The 16,127-nt window shown below is 42.3% G+C and overlaps 2 protein-coding genes across 2 annotated transcripts in view; one reads left to right on the forward strand and one right to left on the reverse strand.

The window, feature by feature from the left end:
- LOC146504970 (uncharacterized) overlaps positions 1-16,116 on the forward strand; it is a 38,768-nt gene extending 22,652 nt beyond the window's left edge. The window contains exons 20-25 of the mRNA XM_085183612.1: positions 1,698-1,718; positions 1,843-1,904; positions 2,003-2,189; positions 2,703-2,828; positions 3,041-3,179; positions 8,304-16,116. Coding sequence (XP_085039738.1) covers positions 1,698-1,718; positions 1,843-1,904; positions 2,003-2,189; positions 2,703-2,828; positions 3,041-3,179; positions 8,304-8,445 — 677 coding nt within the window. The 3' untranslated portion in view covers positions 8,446-16,116. The remainder of the gene's footprint in view (positions 1-1,697; positions 1,719-1,842; positions 1,905-2,002; positions 2,190-2,702; positions 2,829-3,040; positions 3,180-8,303) is intronic.
- The window catches only part of ttc7a (tetratricopeptide repeat domain 7A), a 201,483-nt gene that overhangs the window by 100,892 nt on the left and 84,464 nt on the right, over positions 1-16,127 (reverse strand). The window lies entirely within an intron of this gene.

Raw genomic sequence — 16,127 nt, forward strand, 5'->3', positions numbered from 1 at the left:
AGTTCAATTCAATTCAGTTTTATTTATATAGGGCCAAATCAAAACAACAGCAGTTGCCCCATGGTGCTTTATATTGTAAAGTAAGAACCCTACAATGTTCGAGAGAAAACTCCAATAATCAGACAACCCTCTATGTCACTTTATAATGCTGGGTACAAAATGATTGTTTGGCTAAGGATAGTACAGATGTACAGTTTTATTTATACAGCGCCAAATCACAACACTGTTGCCTCAAAGCACTTTATATTGTAAGGTAGACCCTACAATAATACATAGAGAGAAAAGGCCAACAATCACATGACCCCCTATGAGCAAGCACTTTGGCGACAGTGGGAAGGAAAAACTCCCTTTTAACAGGAAGAAACCTTCAGCAGAATATTAAATTCCGTTCTTTTGAATTCTTTTGGCGACAGAGAAAGACTGAACTCAGAGTGGTCAAGCTCAAAAAATAATCTTTATTTTACATTCCTGGAAATGGAGACCTGAACACACGAACACACACGCTCAGGTCTGAATTCTTTGCCAGCTAAATCCGTATTTCTGCACTACGTCACACCGACACACAGATTACTTAGTTCCGCTTTTTGTGTCTGGTTTATTAATATGCCTGTGCAGCTCTGCACTAAAACTTCCTGTTCTCTGCAAAAGCATGCAGTTTCCTGTCAGTACTTTTGGCTCAGATTCTACTCAGAGTTGGCCCTTTTAGACTGGAAGCAAACTACATTAAAAACAAGTAACAATAAGCACTAAATAAGCACTAACAATATATTAATTTTGTGACAAGAACCAGGCTCAGGAAGGGGCGGGGCCATCTGCTGCGACTGTTTGAGGGTGAAGAGCGGAAGACAGGGTAAAAGACTCACTGTTGAAGAGAGTCAGAGATTAATAATAACTAATGTTTAAATGCATAGTGACATATAAACACCAAGAGAAAAGAGGTGAATGAAGAGGAAACCCTCAGCAGAACAGGTATATTGCAGCGTAACTAAATGAGGATTCAGGGTCACCTGATCTAACTCTATGGTTTATCAAAAGGGAAAGTTTTAAACCTAATCTTAGAGATATAGTGCTCTACATACTGCACTGTGCAGCTGAATTAAGGAATCAAAACAGGAATCCAAAACTGGATTAAGACCATGACACTTTCTAAATATGCTCTAACTCAGCGGTCTCCAACCTTTTTTGCACCACGGACCGGTTTATGCCCGACAATATTTTCACGGACCGGCCTTTAAGGTGTCGCGGATAAATACAACAAAATAAAACTAGTACCGGTACCGAAAAAATGAAGATTTATTCATAACACACGTGAAAAGACCCAGGAAAACCGAGTTAACGACAAAAGCGATAACAAAATAACGCTCAAAACCGATAAAAACCTTGAAAAACATACATTTCACACCTTAGCCTCAAATCTCGCGGCCCTGTACCTAACGACTCACGGATCGGTACCGGTCCGAGGCCCGGGGGTTGGGGACCGCTGCTTTAACTCATGGTGCCTACTTCCATCATTTATGTACAGCCTATTGATGAAACTGACTCTCTTAAAAGTGACAGAGTATTACAATCACCTCCACACTCAGAAAGGCACAAATTGAAGTTGCTGTAGTTTCTGCATATGTAAAAACTGTAGTTGTGCTCTACAGCAGAGCATACCTGCTGGTTTATTATAACTCAGCTGATGTGTTTCTCTGCAGGTGACTCTCCTAATCCCCCAGGTAAGCACACCCATATGGTTTCCCCTGTAGCTTCATCACAGCTCACCTGTTCCTCTGGTGTTTTATGGAAAACATCCGCGTTTATTATAGCAAAGATGCTTAAAGCTGCTCTTTCTGCCAACAGGCTATAACATGTTCAATGTCTCTGTGACCTGGAAAAAGAACGCAGCTGGTGGGATCCAACAGGTGTGTTTGTACATCAGAGATGTCTGGTAACACGTTCATCTGTAACAGTAATACAGGTTTATCAGTAGTTTACAATCATAATCTCTTTTTTCTCTCAGTTGGATGACATGTTAACCAAAGGTTTTACAAACAAGTATTATAACATCACCGAGATCAATCAGGGATTCACACCAGATGTGCACGAATATCGAATCAAAGTGTCCAGTGACACCCCCCACTGGTACATCACAGACTACCTGACCAGAATCAGCAGCCACTTTGGCATCCATGCCATAGAAGTTAATGGTAAAATATCTTTTATCTGTATATGCGCTGTTACTAGTGTGGATGCCGATTATAAACACAGCCAAAGTTTCAAGTAATGAGGTCAGAGCATGCAAGAGTTCAGGCTTCAGACTCCTCTAAATTCCAGGTTTCTCAAAGGTTTTAGCCCACTTGTTTCTGTAAGATGTCAATAATATAGCTGCAAGCAGAGAAGCCGCACCCATCCCGCCTTCTGCTTGTGAGGGAAAGCTAATCAGAAGAAAGTTGGTTTATAACAGCTTGTTTAAGACAGACGATGAACTGGAAAGCTGCACGGAGACATGGTACAAGATAAATAAAGATTATTTTAAACTTTTAATCACACAAAAAATCTACTCAACTGGAGTTCAGCATTAAAGACATTAGCATAAACGCTGTTGCATGGACGACACATGCATACTCTGACGTCATTATTTGGATATTTATGCGTGTATTTTTGTGTATTTTATTAGCAGAAGCATAACAGTGTTAGTAAGACTGTTTCCCTGCCTACAGACGTGGATGAGTGTAGTAGTAACGAGTATAAGTGTGACCACCCTGCTCTGTGCACCAACACCTACGGTGGCTACCAGTGTATTTGCAACGAGACTGACGTGAATAAACGCCAGTCCTGCATCATAGGTGAGCGTGCATCTTGTGTCCGTACATCAAGTTACCAAATTAGTAACCTTCAAAACGCTGCTCAGGTTGCATAGCAACCATTGTTTGATAGAAATCTCACTCGTCTTCCTTTTACTGAGTTGTATGTGTTGTGTCTGAGGCTGAGAGATCACGGGCCTGTAAAGACAAGACAAAGTTTGTTATTTGGCTCATTAGTGGCTGATCTATTACAGAAAGAAACGAAGTGAGAGGCACAGAGGTAGACCTGGTCCTGGGGCTGGTTCTGGGCATCTGCATCCCTCTGCTGCTGCTGCTGCTCCTGGCTGTTCTGGCCTGCTTCTTCTGCTGCCGCAAGAAGACTGTTACTGGAGAGTGAGTGACACGAGCTTATATACAGTTTTAAATTTATAAATAACATGAATGCAAACTGAAATATAAAAGTTAGTGTTTTCATTGACTAACACTACATTTTGATAGCTAGGAATTAATGTTCCATGAACTCACTGCCCTTTAAGATCCAAGAATAACGGTGTTAATTTCCAGTGTGTTTCTTTTTTTTTTTTCATTCATATGACACTGTTGTCTCCTGGCGCACAGTGAGCACCATGCATCAGTGTGTTCTGGTCTGTAATGAGCTTTACAGCCTCACAAAAGCTGTGCTGAGACGAAGCCTACAAATTAGCCAGACCTTCGTGGGGCACTAAAACTCTAATGAATAAATATAAAACATGCTTTCAGGTGGGTCAGCGGCTCCTTTGGGCAGGGTGAAACGAGGTTTATTGCAGGTCATCAAAAGATATACTGCTGCAAGGAGTGACCGGGCCAACACGCACATACACTGCTTGCGCACAAACACAGTTACACACTGTGCATTTCAAGGTACAGTAGTCAAGTAGGTCTGCCCAGACACAATCTTCTGCAGCAACTTGAAGGCTTTAAATCCTGTCTGCTGTTCTGCTGCTGCAGCACCGTCGTCCTCCTATTTAACTTCTCAGTTGGAGGACAGACTGCCCACTCTACTGCTATATTAAACAAAGACACTTCCTACTAACAGCTTTGGGCCGAAGTTATGAAACTGTACTTGGGTAACACTGAGGAATAGTTACGGGTACAATAAAGCCTAAACCTGTGTATTGATGAGGGGAGAACATTCATCGGTGGAACAAATCTTTCAGGTTTTATTTATAATTAGAGACAATGTTGGCTTTCAGCAAAATGTCTGAAACAGCACTGTGAATCAGTCAGCTATTGCAATGTTTTAAAGCAGGGATGTCAAACTCATTTTACATGGTGGACCAAATGTATCTAAAATAGATGTTTAACATTATAGCAAAAGTTAGGTTGCTAGGTTTTTGCTAATTCACAGAATAATTTTCTATTCTTTAGTTGCTTTAGTGCAGTATGAATGACCACGTGGGAGGTCTTGATCAGTAGGAAAACCTGTAAAACATATGAAAACACAGTTAGAAGGCCAAAATCTCTGCCCTTCTTAACATTTTCCAGTTGGAGTCTTTTGTGGGCTAAATCTAACTCTTATGTTTGACGCTCCTGTTTTAAAGGAATAGTTTAAACCTTTTTTGAAAGGGAAACTACTGACTACTATTTTCTTGTGTGCTGACTCACCTGAGAAAGTTACTACGTTTATATCTGTGTGGTAAATATGAAGTTACAGAGAGCAGGAACGTAGCTTAGCATGAAGGCAGGCAATGGGGAAACTGCTAGCTGCTAGCTCTGTGTATAATTTGGTATTGAAAATATACCCAGTATATCAGGTATCGAATTTTGTTACATGTTGATGTTAGATGTAGGTGTTGGGCACTGGGGGCACAGGCTTCAGAGTGGCCACTGTTAGACTAACAAAGGCATGAGGACTGAATACATGTATGTGAATAAGAGGGCGGCAGTATCTAAAGTCATGTAACAGTGAACGTGCAAGGACTAGAGGTAGTGAAGATGGATGAGTTAAATAGCTGGGGTCAACCATCCAAAGCAACAGATGCAATGCACAATGAAGACAGTGTGGATGGGGTGGAGTGGATGGAGACGAGTATTAAGGGCGGTTAATGACAAAAGGACAGAAAGTTAGAAAGGGTTGACATGGTTTGGACATTTGAAGAGGAGGGGTAGCAGATATATTGAACAACAGATGTTGAAGCTGGAGCTGCAAGGCAGGAAGAGAAAGCGAAGCCCACAGTGAAGATTCATAGATGTAGTGAAGGAGGATGCTAGCGCTAGGGTGAGACAGATAACCCCTTCCCCTTCTTTATGAGCAGCCAAAATAAGAAAACTGGTGCACAGGTGCAGGGAATTAGAGCTGTGAGGAACACACACATTATTTGCGCTTTCTTTGTGAGCTTGCTTTGTCTTTCATTCATGCAACTGACTTTTAGGTTGTGTATTTTTAATCTAAAATATTGACTTTAGTTTTTTCATCTCAATGAACTGGAAATGACTTCAAATTCCCAAACATGTTTTTGTTTATTGCTAGTTGCTAGATTCTGGTTCACAGAGTGCTCCAGGAAAGAATGCAAAGAAAGCAAGAAAGTTACAATTTACACCGTATTTTTTGGACTATAGGGCGCACCGGATTATAAGGCCCATAAAGCGAAACACAACTGTCAGATAAGTCGAACTTTATTCAACTCATTCAAAATAACTCTCAACATTGTTCAGTTGTAACACAAAAAATATAAAACAATACACTTGCTTTTTCAGTTCATTCCTCTTCCACAAATCCATCAAATTCTTCATCTTCAGTGTCTGAGTTTGACAGTTGGGGAATTTCAGTGTGTCTCTTAACAGGTGCCATTTTGGGGTCCTTATACACACACCATAATATTATGTTGAAGCACAGTAGGTATTACTCTGCAAGACTCCTGACTATAGTAGCCGTAATGCTCAGACAATCTATCAAGCGGTGTGGCTTCATAGCTTACCAAAGTACCACATAAAATCAGTTCGAGGTCAGTAAGCACAACCAGAATTAATACATAAGGCACACTGTTGATTTTTGAGAAAATTAAAGGATTTTCAGTGTGCCTTATAGTGTGGGGGAAAAAACGGTATTTTGAAATGTCGTCTTCTTCAAAAAACAACAACAAAATACTGTAGTTTTTGATCTTTTTAAGCTTTTTATATTATATGTTTTTATGTAGTCCTTTTGATGACCTGATATATCCAGATAAATATTAAATATATATCTGTGTGTGCGTGCGTTAAAAAGTGCACCGCAGATCTTTTTATGACTTCCGCACGGACGTAGAGCATCCAAACGAGGTATTAGAGTGGCTTGCTGTTGGTTTTCTGAGGCTCAGGTGGTAGAGCAGATCAGCTACTGACTGGAAGGTTGGTGGTTCGATCCTTGGCTTCCCCAGTCTGCATGCCAAATATCCTTGGGCAAGATACTAACCCCAAGTTGCTCTCCGATGTGTCCGTCAGAGTGTGAATACATTCACTGAAGTGCAATTGGTGAGATTGCACTTGAGGATATATTGTATGAGTTGGTGTGAATGGGTGAATGAGTAGTGTTGGGGAGTAACGGAATACATGTACCGCCGTTACGTATTTAAAATACAAAATATGAGTAACTGTATTCTGTTACAGTTACCGTTTAAAAAGGTGATATTTAGAATACAGTTACTTTGTTGAAATAAATGGATTACACGGCGGTACTTTCCTGTTTCATATTGTGGCGGGTCAGGACTGTTTGGGTTTTGTTTGACAGCTACGTTCTGTTGTTCCAGGTGGCAGCGTTACGGTTGCCATGGTTACAGGGTGACGCTCTCGCTCTGCATGTTTCCTGGGTGAGAGAGGCCTTTTTGTTGTTGTTGTGCTAAGCTAATAAGCAGAATGCTACAGGTATAGCTCTAAAGAATGTAGCATCATAGGCAGTGTAGTCCGTGCTGCAGGGAGAATGGACTGCCATACACGTTATGTGTCTGTGAGCGAGGGAGGGAGAAAAAGGAAAAGTACGAGCTGTCATCGAGCAAAAACGGGAGCTGGAAGCATGTAAATATAATAATAACCACTGCAGCCAAGAAGAGTGCCTGACGAGCCCAGTTGTAAGTAAGCTATTAAGACTCGACTGTACACCGTGTTCGTGTTTTCCTCCAAAAACAATAAGTTCTGTTGGAGCAGCCTTTCAACGCCTCTCTCTGTCTCTCGCTAGCAAAGTTGACCCAGACAACAAAGTAAAGCTAGTTTTCGGCTACGAGCCGACACAGAACCCACCGTATTAGCCAGAGGTCCTTTACTACGGTTCGGAGCCGCGGACCTGCAGTAACAGTAATAAATCACAGCAATAGAACATTCATGTACTACTGCAGCATGATAATATATTAAGTAATCCAAAGTATTCAGAATACGTTACTCTCATTGAGTAACGTAACAGAATACGTTACAGAATACATTTTGGGGCATGTATTCTGTAATCTGTAATGGAATACATTTTAAAAGTAACCCCCCCAACACTGTGAATGAGGCATGTTGTATGCACGCTTTGAGTACTCCGAGAGTAGAAAAGCACTATATAAGAGTCTGATGTTTGCCATACCAAGAGACAGGGAGGGGACGGTACAAGCATTCTGAGATTGTTAAAGTAAAGTGAACAATAAAAATCCAGGGAGGTAGTTATCATGTTTTCAGAGAAAAACAGATACTTGGATTACTTAATAATATGATAGTAGTCCTTATGATAGAGCAGCTATAGTTTTATTTCCTTCTTTTCACTCTTTCCATCAGGCTGCATCAAATATCTTATAAAATCAGCTCTGGATATAACATTTCAACACTCTGACTGCAGTTTAGACTGAGCAATATCACAAAATTAACTCTAATAAAGAAACAAACAAAGGGTCTGAGGAGGTTTGCACATTCAATTGGCAGCATTACAAAGAATCACTTGGCAAGATATGTGTTTTTGTTTTGGGTCTGTTATTCACAGAATGACTCATGGTACAGCAGGTTCCACAGCCTGTACCTCATTATCAGTGAGGATATACATATTTGCACAAAGAACAACTGTAATTATATACCATCAGACACCAGTGAATGGCTAATCAGACGACGGTGAATCTAGAGAGCCATTCGGGATGTGTTTCATGTTTTTAATCAGCTTTAGCCCCAGATTTCAACCTCTTTCAACACTGTGCTGGAGCCTGCATGAATATGCATGAGTCAGTGAGTATTCCACAACAACTGCTGCCCATCCAAACATTTCCATAAATTTGACTGAAATTATTGTCTATTGTGTGGAAACGTGGACGGGTATTAATCAGATTAAAAGAAAATACAGTAGAATCTACAGAGAACACCTGCTATCGATAGAGGTCGATGCTGCAACCAGGCTGTACTACGTATGGACCCATTTAATCCAAGACTCTGCCACCATCTCCTTGTCTGGAAAAATGCACATATGAATACAGAATCATGACCTGTAGACTGCGGTGATTTCACGTTTACTTCTTTAGTATGACTGGCCTCTGTGTTTTCTTCCAGAATCCCCCACCTGTATCCAAACTACATCCCGGAGCAGTACAACCCTCCACCCTTCAACTATTCAGACCCGGCTCTGCAGTACATTACTCACTGCAGCCCTCGAATCCTGGACAACTACGTACCAAGGCAGCGCCATAGATAGCACACGCTTACAGCTGCATACATCTCACGCACATTTGCATCTTATCAACCACAACATTAAAACCACATACAGTGCACAATCGTGTATGCCACCCTCGTGCCCCAGATTACCTCTCAGCCATCGGTGCGTCGACATGGGACCTCTTGATGAGGCGTCCTGTGGTCTCAGCTGTGGATCATTGCGGCTGTGGGCTGTTTTAGGGCATCCTGTGGACTCTGTGGAGTATGAAACTATGGGTCAGCCTCTTTTTGTTGTTGTCTTTAAGAAATTGCTGTGAAGTCATGGCGTATTTTTCTGCTGGGGAGGATGCTGCCGTCGGTGAGGTGCTGGGGCAGCATGTTGTTCATTTCTAGTGTCTTCTCATCCTGATGCACTGTAAGCTTCCTTCATCTATCCATCAAGCATGAGGTGTAATTGAGCGCTGGTTTTGCACTTATTTGTTCCTCCGTGCTTGTTGCTTTCACGTCCACTCAGTTTATTCTGTAAAAACAACTTGGTTGGTTAGGGTTAAGGAAGAGATGGTGGTTTGAGTTAAAACGTAACCCCCAGCTTTGTTTTTGACACATGACGAGCGACAGGGGATGGCTGCTCAGTGTCTCTTATGCTACATGCGTCAAGGCATCCATGCAAAGGAGAATGAGCGCAAATTAGTCCTGTCTGATAAACATCACTCATTCACGCCCCAGGGATGCCAGAGGGCTGTCACTTTCCCTAACAGTGGTTTTAATGTTGTGGCTAATCATTAGGTGTTTAAAAATGTTGAGATGACAGATTTTGATTTATCCCATCACAAAGAAGTAATCAGACCCGAATGACTTTAAAAGACAGTTATTTTCAATCCTCTCCATTGATCCAGTGAAGGATGTGCCAAGCTCGACAGTTTAGAGTCAGAGTCTTACCCAGCAGAATTCGACAACCTCTTGGCTGGAGACGCTGATGAAAAGTAAACCACTGCAGTGGTCCTTGGTTTCCAGCTGATCCAACGCCAACAGCTTGTTTGATAGCAACATTAGCATTTGTCAGAATACCTGATGTCAGGATCTGTTCACAATAAATTAAGTAAAATTAATCCCTACCGGCAAAACCAGCAGCACTCATACCCAGTAAAACACAACAAATTCAATTTGTGTTATTATTCTGCCGAGACTTCAATCCATGAAAAGTAGATGTCGCTGTTTTTTAAAAGGTATTTATCTGCTGTGAAAGTGACACCCTTTATTGTTTATTGATTGACTGTGTCCCAATAAATTTGACAAAGCAAGAGTGATTCAGTGCTGCATCTGGAAGCTGTCAGTCGTAAAACCTCCCAGACTCTGCAAGTAAGAACCATTTCTAAGTCTAAATAAAATGCCACTTTAGCAACCCTGTGATATTGTTTCAAGAGCAGAAAGGGTGGATGCAATGAATTTTGCTATTGCATCAACCATGTCACTTTATAATGCTGGGTACAAAATGATTGTTTGGCTAAGGATAGTACAGATGTGCAAACATCCTCTTGCCAGCTGATACGACTCATATTGAAGCTGCTGACAGCTGGATCGTGCTAATAGAATTTAGTTATTCAATTCAGTTTTATTTATACAGCGCCAAATCACAACACTGTTGCCTCAAGGCAACGTAGACCCTACAATAATACATACAGAGAAAAAGCCAACAATCATATGACCCCCTATGAGCAAGCATTTGGCGACAGTGGGAAGGAAAAACTCCCTTTTAACAGGAAGAAACCTCCAGCAGATCCAGGCTCAGGGGGGGACGGCTCTCTGCCGTGACTGGTTAGGGTGAGAGAAGGAAGACAGGAAAAACAAGAAGTGTTTCCTTAAACATTTAAAGGTAATATAGGTGGGTTGTTCACATTCTTAAATCAAGCACTTTATGAGAAAAGAGGACATTAGCCATTATAGTCACCATATCACATTGAAATAATTACAATTAGTGCATCATTCAAAGCTAAAGCAACAGTGCCAGTTAATTAGGAGATGTCATTAAGTTATCAATAAGCATCTGAACTGTGGTGGAAGAAGTACTCTGTCCAGCCTGTGTGCACAGTTAGGAGAATTAAAAATGAGCTTTTCTTCATTCACAGTGTTCATGGAAGTAAGTTAAATTTGAATTCTATGCGTGTATTTTCAGAGTAAAACAACTCATTATGTATTAGCATATAAGCAGGATGGTGTTGGTCAAAAAAGGTCTAAATTTTAGCTGATTATGTATTTTATGCCATGGATGGTAATAAGGGCGTCAGCCTTTGGGGACATGGGTTTTATGTTATTTAAAAAAGTGGACAGTCTAAACAACCACAACAGTCCTGTAGCAGTTTAATCTTTGCTGCCTGTAACAAAGAACCACACCTACTCAACCAATCGGCAGTTAAACGATTTGTATGCTTGTTAGTTAATATATTGAACTGAAAGGAGGGGTACTCTGTAATACTGCATGTACATAAAGTTTTGTAAAAACCTTCAGTAAAAGTTCCAAAGTATTATCCACAAAGTGTACTTTAAATAAAATAAGTACTTACAGGCTTAACGCTTCCTTTCTGGCTGTTTATTAACGATATCTTTGTATCCTAATGTAAATTAAATGTAACCTCATACTTATATTTCTATACAGCACTTAGAGAAATAGACAGTTATTTTCCAGGATTGCATTTGATTAGTATTCCTTTCACAACACTTCATGCAATTCCTGCTCCTACCACCAGGGGTCAGAGCTGAGACTTTCCACACAAACTGGCTCAGTCACATTTGTTTACGAGCTGGGTCTGAGCAGAAGCAGCACTCCCACAGCTTCACATAAACGCACACACAGACAGCCTGACACCTGTTCTGCAGCCTTCATCTGGAAGCGGCTGCAGCATGCAGCAGAGAGAGCTACCCCCTGCAGAATGAGATCATCTGAGAGGGGGCACGGAGCGAGGCAGCCCTGCAGGTCCCTGCCACTGCGGAGACAGACTTGGCCCGCACTCCAGCAAGGGTCAAGGACGCGAGAGCTGCTGCAACTCTCTACCCCGTCACTTCTTTTGCACACCAGAGAAGGTGCTCGTGCACAAAAATGCCCCTGCCTAACCTCTGTGATGCTCGTTGATTCCTCTGGTTTCACTTTCTACAGGGCTGACTGAGAGAGTAAACTGAGATTACACCCACAGACCATTTGTACGGGGAACTTCTGGAAAGAAAGAAGCACAGACAACAAGCTGCTCCTGACCCTGCGACCCCTGTGCGAAAGCCCCAGTAGCACCTGGTGAGGATGAATTCACCTTGGCATCGGCGCTTCGTAGTGCCACCTTTCTGGATGGTTCCAAGCAGCACTGTTTCATGTGCTGCTGAAGGCTGCAGTGTTTGAACTCTGCAGCAGACAACCTGGAAGCGAGCCAGTGAGAGAAAGGGTGGAAGGGAGAAGGACAGAGTTAGACAGAGTCAAGGAAAGAGTTTGTGTTGGGGCGGGCGGGTGGGGGAATTGCAGGAGGGAAAATAAAAAGCCAGCGAGTAAAGATAAACTGTAGTGACTGTAGTGACAGCCAGTAAGTGGTTTTGTCCTTCGGATCCTATCAAATAAAACTACTAGCATGTGCAGGTTTTGTTTTTTGGTGGGAGGGGGGTGCATTCCACTTGATTTAGTGCCAGGCTTTACAAACAGTAACGCGTTTCGGGAAGAGGGGTAGGAAACTAAGTGCATGCTTAACACTATATCCATTTCATCACAACATGATTGAAATAGGCAGGGAATCACAGGCCCAGACCAAATCCTCTTATACGATTTGAAGCCATTAATCATTTCTGCCTCATGATGTAATTTTGAAAAACAAGTCTTTTCTCAGTAACAGGTAGGCCAGGGTGCCCTATGGGATTGACTCATGAGCGGCTAGCCCGTTGTTAGACCTTATATGGCTAATACCCTTATTGAATGGCTATAAAGCCATTCTTGCTGACAGGGAGTGGTTTACAGCGTTACTGAATGGACCAGATGTCTGGCCACTGTGTGCTGGGAACTATTGCTAGTAATCAGGAATTATTTGCAGAGGCTGGTCAGATGTACAGACAGGTGACAGATTAAAGGAAAAACCCAAACCTTTGTTCCTAACAAGGGGTCGGAGTACAGTGACATGTACCTATGGCATGGGAGGGTTTTAATTAGAGGGATATCCCAAGTAGTCACCTTTTTTCTCTTTCTATCCTGCTAACAGCGGTCCCTTCCATGTGTCATGATCTTTGCAGGAAACAGATCTCAACCCGCTTGAACACCCAGTGAGATCTTCATGCAGTTCAGTTCAGTTTTAGTTGTATGGCACCAAATCACGGCAGTCACTTCAAGTTACTTTATATTATAAGATAAAGACCCTACAATAATAGAGAGAAAGCTCCAACAATCAGCTCCCTGTGAACAAGCACTTGGCAATAGTGGGAGGGAAAAACTCCCCTTTAACAGGAAGAAACCTCCAGCACAACAAGGCTTTGGGAGGGGCGGCCATCTGCCACAACTATTTGGGGGTGAGGGAAGGAAGACGGGACAAAAGATATACTGTGAAAGAGAGCCAGAGATTAATAGTAACTAATGATTAAGTGCAAAGTGGTGTATATGCATAGTGAGCAATAAGAGGTGAGTGAAGAAGAACCACTCGTTATATCAGCATATAAGCCTAGACTTAACTTACTGAGGGTTCGGAGTCATTGATCCAGCACTAACTACTTGTTTTATCAAAAAGGAAAGTTTAAGCCTAAAGTTAAAGAAGCTGGCTCCACAGAAGAGAGGCCTGAAAGGTGAAGGCTCTGCCTCCCATTCTGGGAGAGAATTCACCAGAACACTATGGAAAAATGGTGCTCCCTCCCTCCAGCAGAGAGCCACATACTGTGAGAATCAGTGCTAAGGAACAGTGAAGCTATTTCAGACACCTTGTTGAGATACTTGTTTTTCCCTTGAATTTTCTCCTCATAAGAAGATAAAATAAAATACATACATGCACAAAACGCACCCTTCCCCCCCTGCTGTTTGACCATCCCTGCATGTCAACATACACAGTTGCATTCAGATGTTCTAACACGCTCTCCAAAGCAAACAGGTGCAGCGCCCGATGTGCACGTTGCTGACACAATGCAAAAACTCTTTTCACTACTGGCTTGACACACGGCTAACAGCCATTCTCTGCCATGAAAGGCAATCCTCTCACTTGGCACTGAAGCAGCAGGTGCATTACAAATCCTCATCCATTAAAAATGGCGCCCGCGTCTTTCGGTTACACAGGTAAACATCGTCTCATATTTGTCACCCGCGGTTCACATCCCTCAAAGTCCTCGCACAACTTGCTTGAAAGCTGTTTTGTTTGAGAGCCCATGCCAGCTACCATAGGGCGAGACGCGGAGTACAGCTCGGAGAGATCACCAGTCTGTGGGCTACATACTGAACCTAGAGGATAGAACAAAGTATCCCTCCTATTGCACTGGTATCATTCCAGTACCAATAGCAGCATTGGTATCCATACCATCGATATCTGGATCGATCCACCCACCTCTAAAGCTAACTGCTGTCAGTGGGAAGGAGCATTAACGTGTTGGGGGAAGCAATGTATTAATAAAGATGGAGGGCTGACTTGAGCTCATTTCCACTGAACTAAAGCGAACTTTGACCCCTGCAGTACAGTAATGAAATCTGCAGTATTATAAAAAGAAAAGCTCTGGGCTGGGCAGCGTTTGATAAGAAAGCAATACGTGAGGTAGTTACATATTCACAGAGCTGATAAGAAGAGGGGAGACGTAATATGTGCTAGTGCCCTGCAGTGGTTTGAGCATTGTGATTAATCTGAGCGACTAAATAAATAATAAAAAAAATAATACCCCGGAGTTAACACGATACCCAACATCCATAATGCCAAAACAGGCCTGCAACAAATACTGTATAGTGTTCCACGTTAAGCCTAGTGTTCATTTTAAAGCCTGCTTGGCTTACATCATGGAGTCTGGTTTCAAGTTTTATAGACCATTAAGTAACACCTCTTTAGTTCCAGTATGCCCAATCCTTATTAAAATCCAGTCCGTACAAACCTTTGACCTGGAACGAGGCGCTCTGAGACCTGAGGGGCATTGAAAGTCACGTCATCAACCAATCAAACAGCCAATACTGCACATTAGATAAAGTGTAGCTATAGAAACCGGGGCAGGAGGCCAAAGTGGAAAGCTATTATGTTTTTGAAATATTTATGGCCCAACAGTGTACGATTGTGTCTAAAAAGGTCTTATTAGAGCAATTCCCTGTTGATGTTCCTTAATAACGTGTGAGCTGAAAGCAGTTAAATGTCTACGGCATTGACAAAAGTGTATAAAAGTCCACATTGTCCTGTTTGCCAAGTGTTTTTAAGGAGATGCAAAGTGAATTCGTACACCTCCGTGTACAGTCATCGCACATGCATCAGCTTAACTGGTTCTTGTGACCGATTCAGGCTTCTGTGCCGTCACCTCTGGCATTGCCTAATCTGCACAGTGACAAAAACCTCAATACGGGAAAATAACAAAACAGAGTTCAATGAAAAGAATCCAGTACGATTCAGATTAGTTACTTTTTGTTTTGCAATTGTAGAGTGGGCTTGGCCGGCTCATTCTGAGGCTGCTCAGTGGCTCACAGGGCACAATCAACAGCACTTCTGTAAACAGCCCAGATGGAATCGGAAAGCACTCTGGGTCATCATTTCTTCCATATAAATGTGACAAATTCTGCTTATGCTTATAGTGTGCCATTCGTCTCTAATAATAAGAAGAACTGGGAGAAAGGCAGGGGGTTGAGGCTGTTTAGGCACATTGGAGATTCTAGTACATTCCAGAGTTGTTCTTCAAATCTTTCTCCTCACACATCTCTGTCCACCCTCCTCCACCTTCTTCGCCGCCGTCTCCCACGGGGCCAGGGCAGAGACAGGTGGTCACTGGGAGACAGGAGAGCAGTCAGGCATAAGCAATCAGGCTATCAGATACTCCAATCCACACCAGCAGCAGCACAATGAGACCCGAGCATCATCTGACAGCAACAGACCCACTTACATATTACACATCTAAATGTGCACAGTGCACACACTCGCACGCATGCACGGGCTGTAACACCTAACTATTAGACCCAAACACTCCATCCCTGACGCTGCATCTAATTATGCATAAAATTCAAAGTGATGAACACTTGCACAGCAGAAAGGAGGAACGCAGGATCAGTCTGGGGTAACCTTGTAACAGCCATTTAAAACAGCATGGCTATCAGCACACTAATAAAATATAAGTAATGCAATCAGAAATGAGAAAACTGCAGTAATAGAATAAATAGAAGCACAAACTGGGTCAGTGCTAGCTCATTTACAAGTAATCATTTTTCTTACTGGTAGCTAATTACTTATCAGAATTATGTTATTGTGCCTCTCTGAAGACGTTGCCCATATGTATACACACTATGCAACAAGCTTGTCTGCTGTGCCTGTGGCACTGACTGAGATGTCTATGGATAAGATGCAGCGGCAGCGCAGACCATGGGAGTGACGCATTGCAGGTACAAACACACCAATCAGAAAGCGCGATTTCTTTCGGCTACAGCTTGTGCCCCATCACGTAGTAGCAGAAAGTATTAATCCGCCGTTATGTAGACCGCAGGGGATACGCGGTGTGATTATAAATATCAGAGTCGAAACCTTTACAGCATTCATAGATGAATGT

This window comes from Neolamprologus multifasciatus, chromosome 13 (genome assembly GCF_963576455.1).
Source record: "Neolamprologus multifasciatus chromosome 13, fNeoMul1.2, whole genome shotgun sequence".
Lineage (NCBI taxonomy): Eukaryota > Metazoa > Chordata > Actinopteri > Cichliformes > Cichlidae > Neolamprologus > Neolamprologus multifasciatus.